At 40.5% G+C, this 24,379-nt stretch overlaps 1 protein-coding gene across 4 annotated transcripts in view; it reads left to right on the top strand.

Moving 5' to 3' along the window:
* The window catches only part of LOC126035438 (solute carrier family 12 member 2-like), a 124,347-nt gene that overhangs the window by 77,801 nt on the left and 22,167 nt on the right, over positions 1-24,379 (top strand). For all 4 annotated transcript variants that reach the window (XM_049793990.1, XM_049793989.1, XM_049793988.1 and 1 more), the window contains 3 exons: positions 19,328-19,439; positions 22,315-22,455; positions 22,665-22,771. In XM_049793990.1, coding sequence (XP_049649947.1) covers positions 19,328-19,439; positions 22,315-22,455; positions 22,665-22,771 — 360 coding nt within the window. The remainder of the gene's footprint in view (positions 1-19,327; positions 19,440-22,314; positions 22,456-22,664; positions 22,772-24,379) is intronic.

Raw genomic sequence — 24,379 nt, 5'->3', positions numbered from 1 at the left:
TAAAACTTCCAACCTCAGTTGGAGGCACTACAATTGTTGCCAGGTAATGGAGTCCACCTACTTGTCTAGGGCACGGACAGAGCCGAGTTCCCTAGGCAAGAGTCATAACCAATATCCCCTGGCAAGTTTATTAACCAACAAAATATACTCCACACTTTAAAACTTCCAACCTCAGTTGGAGGCACTACCTTTGAGAACTCTATAGCATATAGGTTCCCTTGTTTCCCAAAATTGTCCAACCCTGCAATAGCTTTCGCTTATGACTTACGGGCAGACGCCTAGGCTTCTACACAAACGGGTACCCTCTCAGCCCCAACCCTGCGAAGCTTTTGCCGCGCCTTACGGGCAGGCTATCCAAACAAGTTTCAAAGAAGAAGTGCCTTACCCTTTTTCCAAGGAACGTTGCGAGGAGCTTTATGAGTCGAGAGCGATGGTTCTCCCCGAGAATCCCTCGGTGCCGGCCGGAGCTCAATCAACACTCGATCTCGTCCAGTCTCACTCGCAAGGTCCCATCTGGGTCGCCAAAACTGTTGCCGAAATCCGGAATAAAACTCCTTAACAGCAATGAGAAGTTCAGAAGCAGACACTTCTTTATTGCAGCGCTGGGCACACAGGGGATCACTCCACCTAGTGTGTGCCCCTGTCTGGTTTAATCATGCAGGTTAAATACACACCTGTCATACATATTCACTAGATTTCTGGGAAATATCATACATAATCATCAATTGTCCAAAAGATCATTAGCATATATAAATGTCCTTTTACGCAGGCGTAGTGAAGTCTCTGGTGGTCTTCATAAGCCCTCTGGTGGTCTTCCATAGTCTTCCTCACCTTGTCCGATAGTTGACCTCTCTTATACGATTCTGCGCAGTACAGTTTTACCGCTTACATAAAAGTACATTCAATGTTAATTCTTCAATTTAACATTTCTAGTGATTGGTTCCCAGTTACATCACCTCATCAATATTCTTATACTATGACATCCATTGGTTAATCTTACTTATCCCATTAACTGGTCTTTTGATCAAAGTAGGGTTTGTAAACCACAGAGCTAAGGTCCATAACGATCTCTCTCTTTGCTCTTTAAAGCAAAACACGACAATCTAACAAATCTATCTAAATTTCTATGGTCAACTGATCTAAGACAATACTTATTCTTTTATAATTCCTTACTGGACATTTTGTATGCTCCTTGGTTTCTATAACTATTGCAAGCTTCAAACTCCTATTCTACAGTCTTTTTCCCTTTTCACTAAGCCTGTCTAATGTTAAATTCTAATTTTTATCAAATATTGGTAACACCTCCAGAAAGAGTCTGGCTCCATCTTATCTATAGCGTCCTATTAGATAATTGACGACAACATTGAGATTCCCTCACTCCCCTTCTTTTCTTAAGACTGAATTAATTTAGTTGTCGCCCTTCCTTTGTACATCATGTGCTCTAGCCTCCACATCTTGGTGACCCTTTGTTGTTGACTCATCACTTTTCAAATTGGGCAGTTACCTCCTACATGCTGCCCATGCCCAGCATAGGGTTAATACTATTGACTCTTAGGAGCAAACCTCTATCATCCCTTGCATCTACAACTCTAAGAAATGTCTTATTCTGTCATAGTTATGCTCAGTGTGTTAGCAAGTGAATCTAGCTACTAAAATCTTCTGTTGTTTACAAAAGGGAATTTGCCTACTTAGAGCATAATTTAAGGAGTGAGTTTGAGGAGAGATTCTTGATATAGGTGCCATTTGCTGCCGAGATTATGTCCAGAATCCAGACCCTGGCAGTGATGGAGTATTTTTCAAAGAAAAGATTAATAATGTTGCCTGTCATTTGGGGAAAAAACACCAGTTCTGCCCCCTAGCCTCTCTTGGAGGTGACTAAAATGTTTTTAAAAAAATATAGGATAGGTACTGTTATAAACTAACAGAGCCAATTCTATATAAAATTGATATATTTATTGAGAATAGCAAGCAAGCAGCGCTGGGCGGCCGGGGAGTCCGCGCTCCACCAACGGCTCGCGCTTTCTGTTATAGTTACATTCCTTTTATACAGTTCATGCACCCCTTTCTTGTAAATTTCCGTCTTGTCTTGCTTCTTCTTTCTTCACAGGTTTGTAGATTCGGTCAATCTTCTCAAAAAGGCGAGTGTCTGTGGAATGTCTTTTGTTGTGGAGGAATGCAGTCGTGGTAGAGTTAATCCCCTTATCTGGTCCGTGGTCTTTTCCCCCCTTATCTAGTCAATCACGATGTGTGCCTTCCCCCTTCCCGACTGGTATGTAAGCTTTATTGTCTTCTTTTTAATTCAACACGAATTACACAATGTCAGGGAACAATTTGGTTCCCTGTCGATTACAGTCCCCCGTTTTCCTTTTTGGTACCAGCATTAATTCGTGTTTCCAGTCTAATAAGAGTCCTTTTAATTGGAGTCATTTTGTTACTGATTGATCATTGATTAAGTTATTGATTTGTTATTGATTGGTTGGTAACTTTAATTTTTACTGATTTGATAGTGGTTAGAATAACTGATGTATGATAAAAATCATAAAATGATAAGAAACAGTTTAGCGAAGATACCTCTATTGCATTTTGCACATTTGATTAATAACCGACAGCTGCTGTGAAACCCTTTGTATAACCTGATACCAAGGCCGAAGGAATTGGTCAGAATCATTTAGAAGGAACATTTAGAACTTAGCTGACAAGCTTGAGATTTAAGAATGATTTTGACATAGTGTTTGTCAGTAGGAGTGGATTATAGCAAACTAGTGATGAAGTGTTTGTCAGCAGGAGTATAGTATAGCAAACTAGTGATGTAGTGTGTGTCAGAGGGAGTATAGAATAACAAACTAGAAGAATGGAGAAGATGTCAAAATTACAAATTAATGGAATTGATAAAGGTCGAATAAAGTGACCTGTACTAATTTGCCAATAATAGTTAGTTAGTGATTTACCAAGGATCCAACTGCGCAGAATCACCTGGAGAAGGTCAAGAAGCGGACAAGTGAGGAAGACTATGAAAGACCACTAGAGGACTCTAGAAGACCACCAGAGACCTTCAATGCGCATGTGTAAAGGACATTAATATATGCTAATGAAGGCTAATGATTTCTTGGAAATTTAATGAATATGAATGAATAAGTACAATATAAGGTGTATGGTTTTGGAGTTCGGTGTGCGTGGTTCGTGAGAGGACTCACCCGCGCACCCGGCCGTCAATAAAGAAGTGTCTGCTTATCTGCACTAAATTGGTGTTGATAAGTTCTTTATTCCGAGTTTTTCGGTAACAATTTCTGATTCTGATTCAATTTCTCTTACTTCATCTAAGTTATTACATTGTTGTCTCAATACCATTAACCGGATTGATTCTATCCTACTTTGAACAAGGGTTATAACTTTATTTAAAATACATGGACCAAAAGTTAAGGTTAGCAATAATATTATTAGGGGTCCCATCAAGGTTGAAATTAGGGTGGTCATCCAGGGTGATTGGTTAAACCATGATTCAAACCATCCTTGTTGGGCTTCTCTTTCTCGCTTCCTTTGGGCAATTCCTTCTCGCACTTTAGCCAGGGAGTCCCGAACTACCCCAGTGTGGTCTGCGTAAAAACAGCATTCTTCTCCTAGAGCGGTGCACAACCCTCCTTGTTGGAAAAATAATAAATCTAACCCTCTTCTATTTTGTAAAACTACTTCAGACAGGGAGGTAAGGGATTTTTCTAAATATGAAATTGACTTTTCAATTCGTTCTAGGTCCTCATCCACTGCTGCTCTTAAAGAGGTTAACCCTTGATTTTGTTGTATAATGGAAGTTATCCCTGTTGCCGCCCCGGTTACTCCTAAGCCAATAAGAGTGGCTATAGTAATGGCTGTTATGGGTTCTCTCTTCCTGATTCTATGTTCTCTACCTTCCCAATAGGTATACAGATTACTTTCCTGATGGTAAAGTATTCTCGGGATAACTGTAACTTGGATACAGTATTCTCTTTTTTTGTTGAAAACGTTTAGGGACAGACATGGAGTGAGGCCTGTTTTGGAGCAAATCCACCATCCTCCTTCACCTGGTATGACCCACTTATCATCTGTCATGTTGTTTATATTCTCTATCCATGAGCTACAAAGCCTTTTTTTCTTTTCACGGGGGATTTTCCCTAAACATACTCCTTTTCCCCTTATTTGTTTTAAAGTAATGCCAATTCTTCTTTCTTCCCACCGGCACTGTAGGGGGTTGGTTTGGTTCGTGAGGTTATAAGTGGTGTTTATTCCTATGGCTTCATAGAAAGGAGGTTTAGCGTCATAGCATAACCAACAAGCAACAGTAGCATTAGGGTTCGTATGGTTGAGGGCTTGATAAGCTGCTTGGACTAACTTCCATAATGGTTCAATATAACTGTCTTTGGTAATGATATCCCCTAAGGTAGGTTCTGGAGCTAAGGTGGATAAGTTGGATACAGTTCCATTAGGCTCTTTCTTTGGTTCTGATTCGGTTCTTTTTATAACTCTATTGGGGCCTATGGCTTGAGAATTCGGAATCTCTTTTTTTTTTAATAAGAATTAGCCCTCCTCTGTCTGTGTTAGGTCAAGGTTCCCAATACCTGACTCCCCAAGTTTTTCCCAGTAACCACCCGGGGTCTTCTGGTAACATGACACTTAGGACTAAATATCTACAATTACTGTAACCAACTGATCCTCCATAACTAACTGATCCTCCACTCCAGTCATACTTAGGTGGTTTACAGGTGTGCGGTCCCCATTCTACTTTCAAAAATTTGTCTCTTGTGGGGGGAGTCCAAGCATTTGTAATAGTAACACAGTCCCAGTAAGCACAGTAATATTGGTTAGGCGTATTGTAATACCCCTTCCCTGGATTAGAACTAGGACAAAAATAAAAGGGTCTTAGGTCCAAGCATGGACTTACGGGAGCTAGAGTGCAAAGTGAGGCGGTAAAACTGGGGGACCCTGCAGTAATTTTCTTTTGGATCATTGCGGAATCTCCCCATCTTGACAGAGTCCATTCGTATGGCTGGTGGAGATTTTTCCCTTGTACTGAGCCCATCCATATCAAAACTAATAATTTTACAGTTCTAGGGCCTAAAATTGTATAAAGCAAAAGCACTAGAGCTTGATCCCAACATTTAGGGAACAGTGGTGGTATCCATGGACCATTGTGGGTATTATTTTCCCAACTTAATATATCATCGTAAGGTGTCTCTTTTATACTCCAAGATCTTTGCATTTTTGTGTCCTTAATTTTTAAATCCTTTAGGTCATTGTGGAGTGAGGTTGGGTCAGTGGGAAACGTTAGGGTGTTTTCAACTTGGTAGCGCTTACTATTTTGGTTTGTAGCTTCATATTTAAAGCAGCTTGTCATTAACAGTCCCCACAGCAGTACATTTCTGCCTCCTCCGTCTACTCGGTTGCTTCGAGCAACTGGGGGTATCATCTTCTCGGCAGCAAATGTATTCTTCAGGGGAGCACTTGTTAGGCTGCTGGGCCTGTCTTATTTTGTAAGCGCTCCAAATTTTTTTTTTTTTTTTTTTCTTCCCACAAGTAGCAACTCACTCCCACAACCGTTTTCTACAATTTATGTCAGTTATTATTGTTACGTTAGGTCAAAGTTTGACAAATATTTCTTACTACTCAGTGGAATCCTTCTCAATTTTTCCCTAAGGAAACCCTTAGGCGTAAGGCCTTGTTAGTCAGTTGTTGTTCCTGATCGTGACACTCCTGACAAAACCCCTCTGGGGGAATACCCGTAATGGCAATGATTCCAGCACTTTCCCTGACACACTATACACTTATAACATACAAATGGTTAGCAATTATAATCTAGATTTACACAGTTGATGGTCACAGGTTTACTCATTTGTTCTTTCTTTTCAAAGTAACCTTCAAGTCCTCTGAGTTGTTGGCCATTTCCCAATGAGAAGTGTGGATCGGTCCCTTAACCCGAGTAGCATGGGTCCATCCCTTTTCTGCCGTCCGGATAGCTGTATCTGTAGTTAAAAGAACAAGAAACGGACCTTCCCAGCGGGGGTTTAGAGATGTTTCTTTCCACGTTTTTATCAGCACGTGGTCCCCAGGCTCAATTTTATGAATAGGAAATCCCAAGGGGACTGTTTGCTCTATTATTCCTTTCTGGCGGTTGTCTCTTATGACTTTTGCTAAGGTAGTTATGTAGGTATGGATAGATGCATCTTCAACCTTGGGGTGTTGGATTGGTATTCCATGGGAATAAGGCATCCCATATAACATCTCATAGGGAGATAATCTCGTATTAGTCTGGGACCTTGTCCTGATGTTTAATAAAGCTAATGGTAAACATTTAACCCATGACATTTTGGTCTCTACCATTAGCTTCGTTAATTGTGCCTTAATAAGCCCATTCATCCTTTCTATTCTTCCTGAACTTTGTGGATGCCATGGGGTATGGAATTCCCATTTAATTCCTAGAGCCTCTATTGTTTCCTTTAATATTTTGGATGTGAAATGCGTTCCCTGGTCCGAATCGATAGCTATAACCATACCAAATCTGGGAATAACTTCTTCTAGCAAATGTTTAACTACAGTTTTAGTAGTAGCTTTCACAGTGGGATAGGCTTCCACCCAGTGGGTAAGCTGATCTACTATTACCAAAAGATATCGATATCTTCCTACCTTAGGTAACTCTGTAAAATCTACTTGGATCCTCTCAAAAGGTCTGCAGGCCAATTTTCTCCCTCCAAGGTATTTTGTTCTAAAGTTAGACCTGTTCACCTTTTGACAAGTTAAACACCCTTGGACCTCTTGTTTTGTCAGATCATATATGCCTATGCACCCATAGTATTTTAAAAATTGATCAGCTAGGGCTTGGGTTCCCCAATGGGTGGTCTGATGTAGTCTGGAAATTATATGTTTAGCATAAGCTTTTGGTAACATTTCTCGTCCGTCCGGGAGGATCCATTTATCATCCGTCTGGACAATCCCTAAGGCCTGAAATTTTTGTATTTCTTCTTCAGTAAAGACTTTTTCCTTCTGCTCAGTTAAGGTTTTAATGGGCATTGCTTCTATTTCTTGGGCGGTTGAGGTTGCCTTCTTTGCTTCACAGTCGGCCCGGTTATTTCCTCTGGTTTAAAAATCCCGTCCCTTTTGGTGTCCTTTTACATGCACTACTGCTACCCGTTCTGGTTCTCTGATTGCAATAAGAATTTGCCTTATTAATTCTTCGTGGATTAAACCCTTACCCTGGGTATTGATAAGTCCTCGCTCTTCCCAAATTTTCCCAAAAGTATGTACTACCCCAAAAGCGTATTTTGAATCTGTAAATATGGTTCCTACTTTTCCTTTTAGCCTCTGTAAAGCCTTTAATAATGCGTATAATTCACAGGCTTGCGCTGACCAGCTAGGGCTAAGGGGGCCAGACTCCAGTACTGTTTCTTTTTTTCCATCTATTATTGCATATCCTGATTTCCTTTTCCCTCCTCCATCCGTGAGGAGCCATCAACAAACCATTTTTCTCCTTCAATTAATTCCTCTTCCTCTAAATCCTCCCGGATTTTGGTTTGATATTCTATCAAGCTGATACAATCATGTATGAGTAAATCATCTACGTGCCCATACAAAAACTGGGCTGGGTTTTGTGCCGAGGTAGTTTTTAGTTCTGGATTGGGAGAATGAAGTAGGATTGCTTCATATTTTAGCAATCTACTATCAGTTAGCCACTTTTCTGCTTTTTGATGCAAAATTCCCCTAACGTTATGGGGAGCATACACTTCTAATTTTCCCCCGAAGGTTACCTTAGTTGCTTCTTCTACCATTAAAGCCACAGCTACTATAGCTTGTAAACACGTAGGCCACCCTCTACTCACAGGGTCTAAAAGTTTAGAAAAGTATCCTATCGGTTTTTTCTGTCCTGCCCAATCCTGTGCTAGTATTCCGTATGCCGTGTGATTATCTGTTTCTACAAATAAATAGAACTGTCTCTTTAAATTCAGTAAGCTTAAAACCGGGGCTGTTATCATATCCTCTTTTACTTTATTCAACTGTTCTTCATCTTTACTTGTCCACCAAATTTTATCACAAGTTAATTTTTCATATAAAAATTTTACTTTACTACTATAATTTTCAATCCATTGTCTACAATAGCCCAAAAGTCCTAACAGTTGTCGAACCTGCCTCTTAGTTTTTGGAGGTGGTAATCTTAAAATTCCTTCCACCCGATCAGGATCAAGTTTTTTGGTTCCCTGGCTTAGCCAGTGGCCTAAGTATTTTACCTCTGATTCAGCAAACTGAAGTTTTGATTTAGAAACCTTAAGCCCGACATTCCCCAAAAAGTTCAGTAACTGTATGGTGCTTTCTCTAACTTCTTTTTCATTAGTTCCTGCTATTAATAAATCATCCACATATTGTAAAAGCTTAATCCCTGGGGGTAGGGTAAATTGTTCTAATATGGTTTCTAAGGCTTGCCCGAACAGGTTAGGTGACTCTGTAAACCCCTGGGGCAACACTGTCCATCTTAACTGCTGTTTCCTACCTGTATCAGGGTCCTCCCATTCAAAGGCAAAATAGTCTCTACTGCTTTCGTCAAGGGGGCAGGTTTAAAAGGCATCCTTTAAATCCACCACACTATACCAAGTGTAATCTGAGGAGATCTGATTCAATAGTGTGTATGGATTAGCGACTACTGGGAACCGGGTGACCGTACGGCTATTTACAGCTCGTAGGTCCTGAACTAGCCGGAATGACCCGTCAGGCTTTTTGACAGGTAATATGGGGGTATTATGGGGTGACATACAGGGTTCTAAAGTTCTCTTATGTATTAAAGTTTGTATTATGGGTTTTAAACCTTTTCTTCCTTCCATGGACAACGAGTATTGCTTCACTCGTATTGGTCTCTCTGGGTTTTGGATAGCTACCTTTATCGGCGGAATATCTAATTTTCCTATATTGTCTTGGTTATACCATACATCAGGATTGATCTCTGCTTCATCAGTGGGATTTAAAGGGTACAACTTTACCACGAGATTATCATTCTCCACCAATAAATTAATCCCTAAACTAACAATTAAATCCCTTCCCAAAAGATTATATTCCGCTTCAGGCACCATCAGAAATTTACCCACGCAAAATTTTCGAGGAGCCTCTATTTCAATAGCTTGAGTTTCATATACCTTAAACGGTTCTCCCTTTGCACCTATAATATTTATGGTGTTTTTAGTAAGGGTGCAACCGGAGGGTAGTTTCTGAATGGTGGATCTCTCGGCTCCTGTATCTACTAAGAATTCTACCTCCTCTTTTTGGGGACCTAATTTCAATTTTACTTGGGGCTCCATAGATGTTTTAGTTCCCAATAAGTAGAGCCCCTGACCCTCCTATTCATTTTTAAACATCTGCTCATCCTGTTGTTTTTTTTTTACAGTTCCACTTTAAGTGCCCTCTCTTCCCACAATAATAGCATTCAATTCCTGCTTCTTTATTTTCTGGTCTAATTGGCTTTCTTTCTTTGCTGGGTCCTTTGTTGTCTGTCCTCATGGACCCTGGTTTATTAACTCTCTGTCCTTCTCGGACGGCTGCAACTAAAATTTTGGCCTGCTTCTTTTGACTTTCCTCATCTCTGCGTACATACACCTTCTGAGCCTCTCTCAACAACTCGTCCAACCCTTTGTCCTGCCAGTCTTCTAACTTCTCCAATTTCTTTCTTATGTCCACCCACGATTTAGCCACAAACTGTGTTTTCAACAGGGTTTGACCCACGGCTGTATCAGGGTCAATTCCAGAATACAACTGCAAATTTTTCCTTAATCTTTCTAACCAGTCAGTTGGAGTTTCATCCTTTTTCTGATACTCATTGAAGGCCTTATTTATATTTTGACCTCTGGGAACCGCTTCTCGTATCCCCTGAATTATTATGTCTCTTGAATCACTCATACTCTATCTCCTGCAACTTGATGGTTCCAATTTGGTCTCTGTAGGGGCCATTTCACATCCCCCTGGGGCCCATGTTGATGTCTTTGGTCCCAGTATTTCATCCCTGATCTCCTAATCATATCCCTTTCCTCAGATGTGAAGAGTATCCTTAAGATAGCCTGAATTTCATCCCAAGTGTAAACACTAGGGCCTAAAAATTGATCTAGTCTTTCGGAGACCCCTAGAGGGTCCTCGAGTAAACCTCCCATTTCCTTCTTAAATTCTCGGACATCCCCAGAATTTAAGGGTACCGATACAAATCCCACTCCACCCTGAATTCCCCCCATGGCAACGTCTCTTAGGGGCAATAAGTGTGTCGTTTCTTGGTCTCTCCGAGTCCTACTCCGAGTTTTCATCCCCTCTGTTTCTACTGGCGCAGAAGGGGTCGGGTGAGTGGGTAATTGTGGATATATTCGGGGTGGGGATGGAGGGGGTGATGGAGTCAGGGATGGCAGGGGATTTGGAGCTGGGACATACGGGGGTCGGGAGGGTTGATTATTCGGGTCCCACTGTTCACATGGGGGCCCCTTCGTTTTTTTCTTTTCGATTAAAGTAAAAATATAACTTCTAGCTGAGGATATTATCCAGAGGCTGGCATATTCACTTTCTTCTAAACTAAAAGGTTCTTTTTGGTTCACATATACATTCAGAGCTTGACATACCCAATCCTCAAGTGACCCAAAAACTGGCCAACACAATTTATCAGCCCTTATCTGTTTCTTCCCCCCCATATTTCCATACAATAATGTATCATCTTTTCCTTATTTTTTTCTTTACAAGATGGCCAATCATTCCAATATTTAATCATTGATCCCAAGGGACTATCTACCGGTATATCAGGTAAATGGCTCTCCTCCTTTTTGAGGGTACTTCTCCGTGAGTCCCCTCCCGGGCCAGAAACTTTACTCCTTTTCTGTCCCATCGTCCTGAGGTGCCTTCTTTCTCTCAATACCTTTCGTTTCCCTCCTTCGGTGGCCAAGTCCCTCGCGGGAGATTGGAACCGCACCTAGAAGAGGTCCGCACTCGCTTCGCAGAGTTTTCTGCGTCTCACACACTCGCACACTCAAGGAATCCCGTCCCCAACCAGCGGTTTATACTTACGTATCTCTGCCGTCTGGATCTTCGTGCACGATTTTACAGGGTGTTAGGAGAGCTCATTTTTTCTTTCCTTGCTTGCTACGCTCAGGTAATTTAGGTCCGTGAAGGTCAGAGCGAGTCTGGAGCGGGACCTGCCAATCCAGGACCATCCAAAGATGGGGGCGCCCTCCCGAGTTGGGGTCACACACCAGCTTAACTCTGATCACGTCGGGGTCACCAAAATTGTTATAAACTAACAGAGCCAATTCTATATAAAATTGATATATTTATTGAGAATAGCAAGCAAGCAGCGCTGGGCTGCCGGGGAGTCCGTGCTCCACCAACGGCTCGCGCTTTCTGTTATAGTTACATTCCTTTTATACAGTTCATGCACCCCTTTCTTGTAAATTTTCGTCTTGTCTTGCTTCTTCTTTCTTCACAGGTTTGTAGATTCGGTCAATCTTCTCAAAAAGGCGAGTGTCTGTGGAATGTCTTTTGTTGTGGAGGAATGCAGTCCTGGTAGAGTTAATCCCCTTATCTGGTCCATGGTCTTTTCCCCCCTTATCTAGTCAATCACGATGTGTGCCTTCCCCCTTCCCGACTGGTATGTAAGCTTTATTGTCTTCTTTTTAATTCAACAGGAATTACACAATGTCAGGGAGCAATTTGGTTCCCTGTCTATTACAGGTACTCACAATGTCTGTGTTGCATAGATACAGACAGCTGAAATAAGATGTCAGCCAATTATGATAGGTATCAACACAACCTCAATGAATATTAGATTAAAACTATAAATTACTAATGTATTAATGAGTGATACCGAAAAGCCAGTCAAAGAAACTCTCTAAGAATTGTTTTGGTGTTTTAGAAAGCAGGCATTCTTTATTGTAGTGCTGGATGCACGGGGGATAATTCCACCTAGCATGCATGCCACAACTTCAGCACAAACAGGTTATATGGAGTAATAACTACATATTAATCAGATTTGCATACATATACATAAAAATTATTGTAACTGATTATCATAGTACTGCCTACATCCAATCATGCACAATGAAGAATTCATTTGAGTCGAAGGGCTGCTTTTGCGACCACCGACCCATTTGAGATTGTTGGCTGACCTTCAAGTCTTTGTTCTTGTCCTTGTTCTTTGATCTTGAAGCTTAACGCAGTTTCAATCACATGTGGTCAGTTTCAACATTGTTCTCCTCTAGCATACAGGAACATCTAGTCATAAGAGCCAAGAACTGCCAAACTTAGGAGTAACTGCCTCTACTAGTTAATTGCTTGGCTATACTTTTGTCTATTGTTTCAATCATAGTGTTAGTATAAGATTTCTAATAATTATTTACCAAATCTCACTTTTACAGTCACCTAGCAGCAAACCAGTTTCCACAGCTGGTACAAAATATTAAAACCGTCAGAATATTTAGACATATCATACAGAATGTATGGAAATAGGCTATCAATTCCCCCCTTTCTGTTGGAGGCTACTAATTCTTTTAGTACTCTCACTTGAACATAGATTGTGTCACAGCTCATTATAGATAGCTAAAAGCAACACAGATTATATCAATGATGATAACTACTTCTCTTGCTTTGTTGGTGGGACAAGGGAAAGCCTCAAGCCACCCAGTAAAGGTATCAACTAGAACTAGGATATATCGATATCCTTCTTTTCGAGGCAATTCTGTAAAATCAATTTGCCAATACTCTCCTGGAGAATTTCCTTGCCTAGTAATTCCAAAAATGATTTTATTACTGGGTTTGGGATTATTACGTATACAAATTTCACATCTACTTGTAATTGTTCAAATAATCTTTGTCATAACTCTATTCAAAATACAATTTTGTAAATGTTTAACAAGGTTTTCTGTTCCCCAATGTACTTTGTTATGTTCAGCTTGGGTAATTTCTCTCATTATTGTGGGTGGGACTATTATTTGACCTGTTGGTGTTACGGCCCATCCTGTTTCATTTTTGTTAGCCTGCAATTTAATAATTAATTCTTCATCTTTTTCATTATAATATGGAGCTTCTTTAGGCAAATTTACACTTTTCTCTGGAACTAGTGCTAGGATGCCTTTTTCTGCAGCCTCTTTAGCAGATTTATCAGCCCGTCAGTTACCTGTTTCAGGAACAGTCTTACCTGACTGATGTGCTTTACAGTGCATTATCGCAATGCTGCTGGGCTAACAATTTCAGTATTTGTTCTGCATGCTGAATGGTGGTTCCTTGTGCAGATAACAGTCCTCTTTCTTTCCATATTGCTCCATGTGCATGTACTACTCCAAAAGCATACTTTGAGTCTGTCCAAATGTTGACTCGCTTCCCTTGACTTAGTTCCAGTGCTCGAGTAAGAGCTATCAATTCAGACTTTTGGGCAGATATATTTGAAGGCAAAGCTCGTGATTCAATTACCTTCTCAGTAGTGGTTACCACATATCCTGATAAACGTTTTCCTTCACAGGTGAAACTGCTTCCGTCGGTATATAGTTCCCAATCTGTTTCTTCCAGTGGCGCCTCTCGGAGATCTGGTCAGCTGGAGTAGACTTCTTCAATTGTCTGCAGGCAGTCATGTTCCAGTTCTCCTTCAACTTGATTAGTTGTTAAAAACACAGCAGGGTTAACGATAGTAGTATTTTTTAAGTAAACATCATCTTGCTCCAGCAACACCACTTGGTATTTCAGCATTCTACTAGGGGATAACCAATGCCCCCCTTTCTGTTCAAGCACAGTGATTACCATGTAGGGAACATACACTGTAATTCTTTGTCCTAAGGTGAACTTATGAAGCTTCTTGGATCAATAGCACAGTTGCAGCAATGGCTCTCAGACAACCAGACCACCCCAGACTCACATTGTCTAATTGCTTCGAGAAGTAGGCCACAGCTCGCTGACTTGGTCCCAGATATTGGGCCAGGACACCCAGAGCTATACCTTTTCTTTCATGAGTAAAGAGTTCAAAGGTCTTTGTGAGATCTGGCAGGCCTAGGGCTGGCATCTCCATTATAGCCTGTTTTTAGTTGTTTGAAAGCAGCTTTCCCGGCATCAGTCCAATCTATAAATCCATTGTTTGAGGTTTTGAGCTGCTCGTATAAAGGTCGGACCAGCAAGCCATAATTTGCAATCCACAGGCAACACCACCCAACCATTCCTAGAAATGCTCGCAATTCTTTTAGTCTTAGGCTCAGGGAGACGACAAATTGCCTCCTTTCTCTCAGTTCCTAATTGTCTCTGTCCTTTCAGGATTTCAAAACCCAAATACGTTACTTCTCTCTGGGTTATTTGGGCTTTTTCTTTTGACACTCGATATCCACTGATTCCCCAAAAGTTCAAAAGGCTAGTAGTTAACTCTGTGAGTTCTTCTTCTGTCTCAGCTGCAATTAATAAATCATTCACATATTGCAATAAGATTCCTTGACTATTTTCTTTCTTCCAAATCTCTAATTCTCATGCCAGTTGATTTCCAAAACTGGTAGGACTATTCTTAAAGCCTTGAGGCAAGACTGTCCATGTATATTGTGTTTTTCTCCCAGTCTCAGGATTTTCCCATTCAAAAGCAAAAAGCTCTTGACTATTGGGATCCAAGGGAATACAGTAAAAGGCATCTTTTCAGTCTAACACTGTGAACCATTCTTGTTTCTCTGTTAGGGTTGTTAACAAAGTATAAGGATTTGCCACTACCAAATGAATATCTTGTTCTATTTGATTTATCGCTCTGAGGTCTTGAACCAACCTGTAATCTTTTCCATGAGCCTTTTTAACAGGCAAGATTGGGGTGTTATATTTGGATTCGCATTCTATTAACAATTTGTACTTTAGAAATTTTTGTATTATCGGTACTAACCCTTTCTGACTTTCCAGTTTTAGGGGGTAAGTTTAATTCTTATCGGACTCGATCCTGGCTTTAAATCAATCCTCACAGGCTCTGCTCTTTTGGATTTACCAAGAACTTCCCCAGCCCATACAATTGGAATTACAGCATTATTTACTTCGACTGGTATGCTCTTCTGCCTTCGGTAACCATCCTGTAACAACAAAACCACTGCTTCGATATGTTTAGTTTCCGGAATTAAAATTTTAATCTCTCCATTTTAAAATTTAATTTCTGCCTCCATTTTCTCAAGTATGTCTCATCCTAACAGGGGTTTAGGAGAATTTGGCAAATACAGAAACTGATGAGTGACCCATTGCTTTCCTAATTTCATTGTCAAAGGCTTAAAGAAGGGTCTAGTCTCTCGTTCACCTGTCGCACCAACAACACTAATTTCTTCAGAACTTAACTCCCCCTCTAAGGTATTTAAAACTGAAGAGGTGGCTCCAGTGTCAACTAAAATTCAATTTTCTGTTCTCCCAGGTTAGCTGTAACCAGAGGTTCTGCTGGGAGACTCCCCTCCAGTCCCTGTCAAATACTTTCACTCAATTTTCCCAAGAAAGGGGGAACTTGCTGAGTTTGCGCAGTTAGAATTGGGATCACTTGTGACCCTGTAGGTCTCAAAGGGGCATTCCCCTTTCCAGTGTCCTTCTTGTTTACAGTATGCACGCTGATTTGGTCCCAGGGGCTGAGTTAATCCCACTGGTGAGCCCAATCCAGTTCATCTCCCTCATCCCATTCCTTGACGGCATCCCCTTCTTTGGAGGGTAACTCCTCTGCCCCATCCCATGCCAGCTCCTACTTCCAGAGCAGCCACTAACCTTGCATTCATTTTACTCTGTAATTCATCTCTATTTCTATATGCCACCCAAGCAACCTCTAATAATTTTCCCCAATCTCGAGAATCTGCTCCTTGTAATTTTTGTAATTTCCTTCTGATAACATCAGAGGATTGTCCTATAAATAAAGGAGCCAAGTGAGCTTTTCCTTCTTCAGACTCAGGATCCATATTAGTATATTTCCTAGCAGCATCTTTTAATCTACTCAGAAATTCAGTGTTAAACTCTTTTCTACCTTTAATTTCATATAATTTAGACATGTTAATTGCCTTAGGCATAGCAGTTCTAATTCCGAATAGAACCCATTTTTTATATTGATCTAGCAGTCTTCTCTGAGCCAAATTATTAGGATCCCATCTGGGATCAGTAGATGGAAAATTTTGTTCCACTGTTCCTTGTAATACTCCAGAAGCTACATGTGCTTCTACCTGGGTTTTAGCAGCTCTCCGGATCATTGCTCTTTCTGCACTATCAAAAAGTACATCCATTATTACTTGTATGTCTTTCCAATCAGGATCCTGAGTCTGAATCATTGTTTCAAAAGCATGGGCTGTTTGATCAGGGTTTTCTGGATAGCTCCCAGCTGCTACTTTCCAATTATTTAAATCCACAATAGAAAAGGGTACTTGAATAGTTGCCACACCCTCAGTCCCAAGCATCTGATGAAGAGGAGCTTCAATAACTTTGTTCTGTTTAGCTCTCCTTTGCCCTGCGACAGGACTACTCATGGGCTCTCTTTCATCACTATTTCTGGGAACAGCTCTAGGTGGGGCCCTTCGGGATCCAATTATCATTTCAGTATTATCCTGTCATTCTTGCTTGTATAACTTTAAACATCTTTGCCGGATACTACATGCAGAACAGCACCTTTTGAGCTTATTGTCACCTTTTTGTTTCCTTCTTTTTCCAAAGATCGTCCCATTCACAGGCCACTTTTCCCCTTCATCAAGCTTATACAGAGGCCACCAATGATTACAATATTTAATCAAATCTTCTTTCCACATTTTGCCACCCAGAACACCCCCCAGCTGTTTCCAGTGTTTCAAAATACACCCCAAAGGCGATTTCTTAGGGATTTCACTTGATTGCCCTGTTCCCATTATCAATATCTTCAATATTCAAAAATCAGAAAGTCAAATATCAGAGCCTAAGTCAAAATACCAAGCAGAGTTAATCAGAGATCTAAGGTCAAATCCAAAATCCATAGTCAAATCCCAAAGCCTTAATCAAAGTACCAAATAGAGCAATTCTCAGAAGCCAAACCAGATGGCTATCTCTGTCTTCAACCAGCAAGACAAATACCCTTTATCAGAGAAGTACTTCTACCACAATACCAGATTTTTAAGGATCCATTTATATTTCTTCCTTGATGACTTCTTTTAGTCAGGCTTACAGGTAAGAGTACCAGGCCAGAATACCAGAACCAGGTTAATGAAAAGAATGGCTTTGAATAAAATCTTACCAGTGGACTTGGCATGTGAGCCTGGGGAACGGGGATCAAGGGTCTCCCTGATAAATCTCAGTGCTGGCTGGAGGTCCTGCAATCCCATATCCGTCGAGTCTCAGAAGTCTTGTCCCATCTGGGGTGTCAAAATGATACCGAAAAGCTGGTAGAAGAAACTCTCTAAGACTTGTTTTGGAGTTTTAGAAAGCAGGCATTCTTTATTGCAGCGCTGGATGCACGGGGGATAATTCCACCTAGCATGCATGCCACAGCTTCAGCATAAACAGGTTATATGGAGTAATAACTACATATTAATCAGATTTGCATACATATACATAAAAATAATTGCAACTGATTATCATAGTACTGCCTACATCCAATCATGCACAATGAAGAATTCATTTGAGTCGAAGGGCTGCTTTTGCGACCACCGACCCATTTGAGATTGTTGGCTGACCTTCAAGTCTTTGTTCTTGTCCTTGTTCTTTGATCTTGAAGCTTAACGCAGTTTCAATCACATGTGGTCAGTTTCAACATTGTTCTCCTCTAGCATACAGGAACATCTAGTCATAAGAGCCAAGAACTGCCAAACTTAGGAGTAACTGCCTCTACTAGTTAATTGCTTGGCTATACTTTTGTCTATTGTTTCAATCATAGTGTTAGTATAAGATTTCTAATAATTATTTACCAAATCTCACTTTTACAGTCACCTAGCAGCAAACCAGTTTCCACAGCTGGTACAAAATATTAAAACCATCAGAATATTTAGACATACCATACAGAATGTATGGACATATGCTATCATGAGTATTAATGAACTTTCCACTTCTGAAGAGCTGGCTGTTGTAGTCATAAACTGCAAAACTTGAAGTCTAATAATGAAGTGACTGTTCTTTCTGAAATTCTAAGAATATATGACATTAAAATCCCTCATTATTTACAAACATCCTACTGTTACATCCAGTCACATTGTTAATGGGTGAAAAAACAACCTGACTTAAGAAAAAAATTAATCTCTCCTCTGATGCCTGGAATACCTTCTCCCTCTCCTTCTTCACTGACCTTGGTATCTGCAGGATTGTTTCTCTCACATTTGTTCTTACTCTTCTGTCTCACAGCTGCTGTGCAGTGTTTTTTACCCTTTCTTAACTATGTTATCACAAAGGTGCCACCAGCTTCACTCATTGACTCATCTTTGGGCTGCAATGGGTCTGCATCTGACTGCAACTGGCTCTGTCCAACATGCGGGCAGTCTCTGTTCCCTTCTCACAGAGGCCACCCCTGCAGCCCCTCCTGCTACTAAAACCTTGCCACATAAATCCAATACAATAGCTTTTTGAGTTGTAAACTTCTCTAATCATTTTCCAGAGGAGGTATAGATCTCCACATAAGCCAGTTAAAAGTACACTGGCTTTAGGAGTACTTTTTTTTACTCTTTTTAGACTGACACTGATTTCTAACCTATGGCAAAAAATGTTTTGAATATTAGAGGTACATACTAAAACTAACTGGTTCTAGTATGGAAAATGAACTGAAGCTGTTATAGGGATTGAGACACATGGACAAATGTCTTCTAGTGATTCTTATGGTTTAAAAAAAAATTAAAAATCTTCTGAAATGAATGAGACTGGATACTTCAACTTCTAAAATTTATTATAAGGATCAATCAATAATGAATTAATAGATGAATAATTAATAACTTATTTCACTTTACAATTGTTTGGCTGTGCTTTCTGAATGATAGTGATAAAAGCATATGATTCCAATTCTTCTGTTGGACAGAGAAGTACCTAATCCAGAACATTTAAAAGGATGTGACTTAAAAGATGGGGGAAGAAATTTATCCCTCTGACTTAGTCTTGTCTAAATCCTGTGTCTGATCTTTTAAAATGTTTAAATATTCAGACTTAGTGGGATTATTGAGTTTGGAACCAATTAATTAATCATAAGTATGCTGACAATTGTGAAAGAATGATCTTTTCCTAAGTTAACATAATCTTCTGCAAGCAGATGAGGATATTACCTCTCCTATGAGGATTATGGTCTCGTGGTCAATATTTTGGAGAGACCTCTCTTTGTAAAAAGTAAGTAAACAAAACTCCAGAGGAAATGACTTCTAACCTTTTTTCCCCCCTCTCTTCACAATTCTAGACCTCAGTGCTTAATTATGACAGGTGCTCCAAACTCACGTCCAGCTTTGCTTCACCTTGTCCATGCTTTCACCAAAAATGTGGGCTTGATGATCTGTGGCCATGTACATATGGTAAGTGTATTCTTTCTTTTTACTTTAAAGTTACCTTGACTTTTTTACAAAACTGTCATTTTCTTCAAATGAAAGATGTTAGTTTCCTGAGAAGTGCAAAAATTGAGATTTACTGGTGGGATCCACTCATGTAGGGGTCACCACATTTGCAGTTAGGTGTGTTACACCTTTAGGGAAGCTAATATGGCAGTTAACATAAACATCAGGATGTGCTTTGCATCACTTCTTATCCACTTTTAAATGAAAGTCTTGCAGTAGGTTTTGTGGTTTAGGATATGCATATGTATGGGATGGGAGGAAACTTAGCAAAATTAGAATCTTTGATCATTTGATACTTAAATGCTTTGGAAGATTTGTACGAGTAAAGTGAATATTGGAATACAGTCTGGGCCTTTTTCTGTCCTTGTATCATTCAGTCTTGTGTTCTCTCATACTTTGGACAGAGCAGTCAGTCAAAATGACAGCAGTCTACAGCTGCCTAAGTTAGTGCTGTCTTCCCTGAAAGAAAACACATTTTTCTTTCTGCAGTAAACGTAATTGCATTCTGTACTAGGTTTGTGTAGCAAGGTTTTGGTAGTGGGGAGGCTACAGGGGTGACTTCTGTGAGAAGCTGCTAGAAGCTTCCCCTATGTCCTATGGAGCCAGTGCCAGCCGGCTCCAAGACAGACCTGCTGCTGGATAAGGCTGAGCCAATGAGCAACGGTGGTAGCACCTGTGGGATAACATATTAAGAAGGGAAAAAAGTTGCAGCAGCACAGAAACTGCAGCCAGAGAGAGGAGTGAGAATATGTGAGAGAAACAACTCTGCAGACACCAAGGTCAGTGAAGAAGGAGGGGGAGGAGGTGCTCCAGGCGCCAGAGCAGAGATTCCCCTGCAGCCTATGGTGAAGACCATGGTGAGGCAGGCTGTCCCCCTGCAGCCCATGGAGGTTAATGGTGGAGCAGATATCCACTTGAAGCCTGTGGAGGACCCCACACCAGAGCAGGTGGATGCCTGAAGGAGGCTGTGACCCCATGGGAAGCCTGTGCTGGAGCAGGCTCCTGGCAGGACCTGTGGAGAGAGTAGCCCACGCTGGAGCAGGTTTGCTGGCAGGACTTGTGACCCCGTGGGGGACCCATGCTGGAGCAGTGTGCTCCTGAAGGACTGCACCCCATGGAAACGACCCATGCTGGAGCAGTTCGTAAAAAACTGCAGTCCGTGGGAAGAACTCATGTTGGAGAAGTTTGTGGAGGACTGTCTCCCATGGGAGGGACCCCACGCTGGAGCAGGGGAAGAGTGTGAGGAGTCATGGCCCTGAAGAGGATGAAGCGGCAGAGACAATGTGTGATGAACTGACCGTAAACCCCATTCCCCATCCCCCTGCGCCGCTGGGGGGTTAGGTAGAGAATGCGGGAGCGAAGCTGTGCCCGTGAAGAAGGGAGGGGTGGGGGGAAGGTATTTTAAGATTTGGTTTTATTTCTCATTACCCTACTCTGGTTGATTAGCAATAAATTGAGTTAATTTTCCCCAAGTCGAGTCTGTTTTGCCTGTGATGGTAATTGTTTGAGTGATTTCTCCCTGTCCTTATCTCGACCCATGAGCCCTTTGTTATATTTTGTCTCCCCTGTCCAGTTGAGGAGATGGAGTGATAGAGCGGCATTGGTGGGCACCTGGCGTCCAGCCAGGGTCAACCCACCACACATTCCTATCTCAGACATGTTACCACAAAGGCTGCAATTTATCATATGCAAATACATGGAGACTTGATTAGCTTTGTATGAATGAGGAAACTTGGATTCTCAAAAATTGCAGCAGAAACATGTAAATTGTGGCTTTTTTTCTTTAGTTTAAATGCAGAGTCAAATCTTAAAGATAGCTTTCTCCAAAGCTGTAAGACTCATGGCAATACATTCAGACAGAGAATGGTTGAAACCGGAATATGAAACAGACTAGAAGCAGAAATATTCGGGACTGGTCTTAATCAAGCTGCAGATCTCAATCTTTCATCTGGATATTTTCCCAGATCATAAAATGGTAGAACAATGTAAAAATAAATAGTAATATAAAGTGATAATGTAATTTAAAATCTTGGTAATTTGAGTGGGTTTGATAGCTGTGTGGAAGCTAGCAGTCCACAGAAGAAGTGTAGGTAACCGAGTCAAATTACTGGTTTTGTAAGAAACATAAGAGACTGAGCCAGTTCTAAATCTCCCTTCATGGTAAATAGAACGCAGTGGTAGCCTTAATGTCTCAGGTCTTAATGTCTCAAAACATAGCACCTACCAGCTACTAGGAAGACAGTTAACTCTATCCCAGCTGAAATTAGGACAGGCAGCTGTTGCTTTTTGCTCCTCTAACCCGCTTCCACAGTCTGATCTTGGATTAGCAATGCAGACTTCATGTTGTGCTTCCATATGTTGTACTGAATCTCACCAGAAACAGTTTTCATAGAGCTCCAGTAGAGAGACTACTGTGACGAAGGTTTTCTGAAATAGCAGTAGGAGGGAGCAGTAGTAGGATTATGTATAAATGTAGGCAAAATCAATTTTAGTACAGCTTGAAACAAATAGTCCCATAAAACCTAATATTAAGTCATCTTATATCCATGTATGTTTCATTACAGAGCCCTTTTCTTTTAAAATTATGTTATGCTTTGGAGGACAAGCTTATGCCACAGGCTGGTGAAGTGGTTGTGCTCTGCAGGAACAAGAACGTTTAAGGTTGAGGAATCCTCATCCTAAAAATGAGAATGTGGTTCACTCTTTAAGAAGCATGTTTTGAGGTTCTTCAAGTTTGATTTGGATTCTAGCAGTGAAATAAAAAAAAATGTGCTTTATTACTACTGATACTCATATTTCTTGTTCCCTCTCCCCCTTCATTTCCTTCTTTTGAAAGGGTTCTCAGAGGCAAGCAGTGAAGGAACGGTTAAGTGATCTGGCCAAATATCAGCAATGGCTTATTAAAAACAAGATGAAGGCCTTCTATGCACCAGTGCATGCAGAGGATTTGAGGGATGGAGGACAGTATTTAATGCAGGTACACTTGTCTCCTCTTTTTTTTTTAATGGAAGTGGTGAGGATAAACATAAAAAAATTAAATGTTTTTATACTTGCATGTTGAAGTATTTTCATTATGCAAAATTTTCCTAAAACTTTTAAAAATACTTGTATGCTTAAAAAAAAAAAGGGAAACCCTTTAGTTGCTTCAGTAACTTAGTTTTAAAAAATAATTTGTGTTCTCCTTAGGCTGCTGGTCTGGGTAGAATGAGACCTAACACCCTTGTTCTTGGATTTAAGAGAAACTGGAGACAAGCTGACATTAGAGATGTTGAGACCTATATAAATTTACTCCAGTAAGTAGAAAATGCAGAAATGTAGATAAGTCTTACTAGCAAATGAACTGAAATGAAACATAAGTCAAAGAATTTTTACCTCAAAAAGACTAGTTACACAAGCTTTCTTCTACATGTTTTCAGATGCTTTCCAATTTTCCACATTGCTGATCCAACAATGTTCAATACAGTATTTTTTCTGATATGGAAATTAATAATCATCTATTTTACAGTTTGAACAGGTTAAATTTCTATTTAATAACCCTTTCTGCATATAGACAGCATTGTGGCAGTGGTCTGAGATCTAATTAAGAGTTACAGTCTTTGGAGATTAAGTCTAGAAAATGAATCAACTCATGCTAAATTTGCATTTTCCAGTTAAACCTTGTGCTATAATAAGTAGAATATTGTATTGGGTTTGCGTGGCAAGGTTTTGGTAGCAGGGGAGCTACAGGGGTGACTTCTGTGAGAAGTTGCTAGAAGCTTCCCCTATGTCCTATGGAGCCAGTGCCAGCCGGCTCCAAGACAGACCCGCTGCTGGACAAGGCTGAGCCAATGAGCAACAGTGGTAGCGCCTGTGGGATAACATATGTAAGAAGAGAAAAAAGTTGCAGCAGCACAGAAACTGCAGCCAGAGAGAGGAGTGAGAATATGTGAGAGAAACAACTCTGCAGACACCAAGGTCAGTGAAGAAGGAGGGGGAGGAGGTGCTCCAGGCACCAGAGCAGAGATTTCCCTGCAGCCTGTGGTGAAGACCATGGTGAGGCAGGCTGTCCCCCTGCAGCCCATGGAGGTTAATGGTGGAGCAGATATCCACTTGCAGCCCGTGGAGGACCACGTGGAGGCAACGTGGAGGGTTGCATTTTCTTTGTGGGTGTGGGATCCATACTCCACACCCCACCCCCTCCATATTGATTTGGAATGTCTTGTGCTGGAGGAACTCTTAGAGCCAGAAAGTCATGTGGCTCTCCATATCCACAACAGAAAAACCTCAGGAGGTAGTAACTGTAGGTCAAGCATATTTTTGAAGTTTGAATTTTGAAAATTTCTGAAATGCACAATAGAAACACATCTGTAGAGATTTAACAAATTAATGTATTAAAAATGTCCACTGATGCGCAAAACATTTTCTTCTTACACCATACTCAGTTTTTATTGCATTTATTATAGAATATGTTGATACTTTGAACATTTCTCATTAAGTCTTACTACTTCTAAAGAAAAGCATTTAATGAGTGAAATCTTGTGGGATTTCCTCTGAGGAAAGGACATGGGATTTCTCTGAATTATAGTTGTTTTTAATGAGGTATCTATATTTAAAGTGTTGATGCTTAATGGCTAATGCAAACTGTATGATATGATTAAGTTTGTATTTTTATCTTTTAAATCTTGGCTGTTTTGTTTTTCCTTTTACTCAGACTTTTATTCAGTCATTTATTCAAGCTTATTGCTTGTTTCTACAGTAATGAAGTTTCTCCTCTTAATTTCCTTTTTAATGGAAAGAGTTCCTTCCCCCATCAGATATAATGGAAATAAGCACATTATACTTGTATCTAATTTGATTCTGAATTAAAATTTCATATCTCTTTTTTAATCCCCAAATGTTTTGGAACAGTTCAGTAATGTGTA

The sequence above is a fragment of the Accipiter gentilis genome, chromosome W (assembly GCF_929443795.1).
Source record: "Accipiter gentilis chromosome W, bAccGen1.1, whole genome shotgun sequence".
NCBI lineage: Eukaryota > Metazoa > Chordata > Aves > Accipitriformes > Accipitridae > Astur > Astur gentilis.
This window is presented reverse-complemented; position numbering and strand designations above follow the sequence as displayed.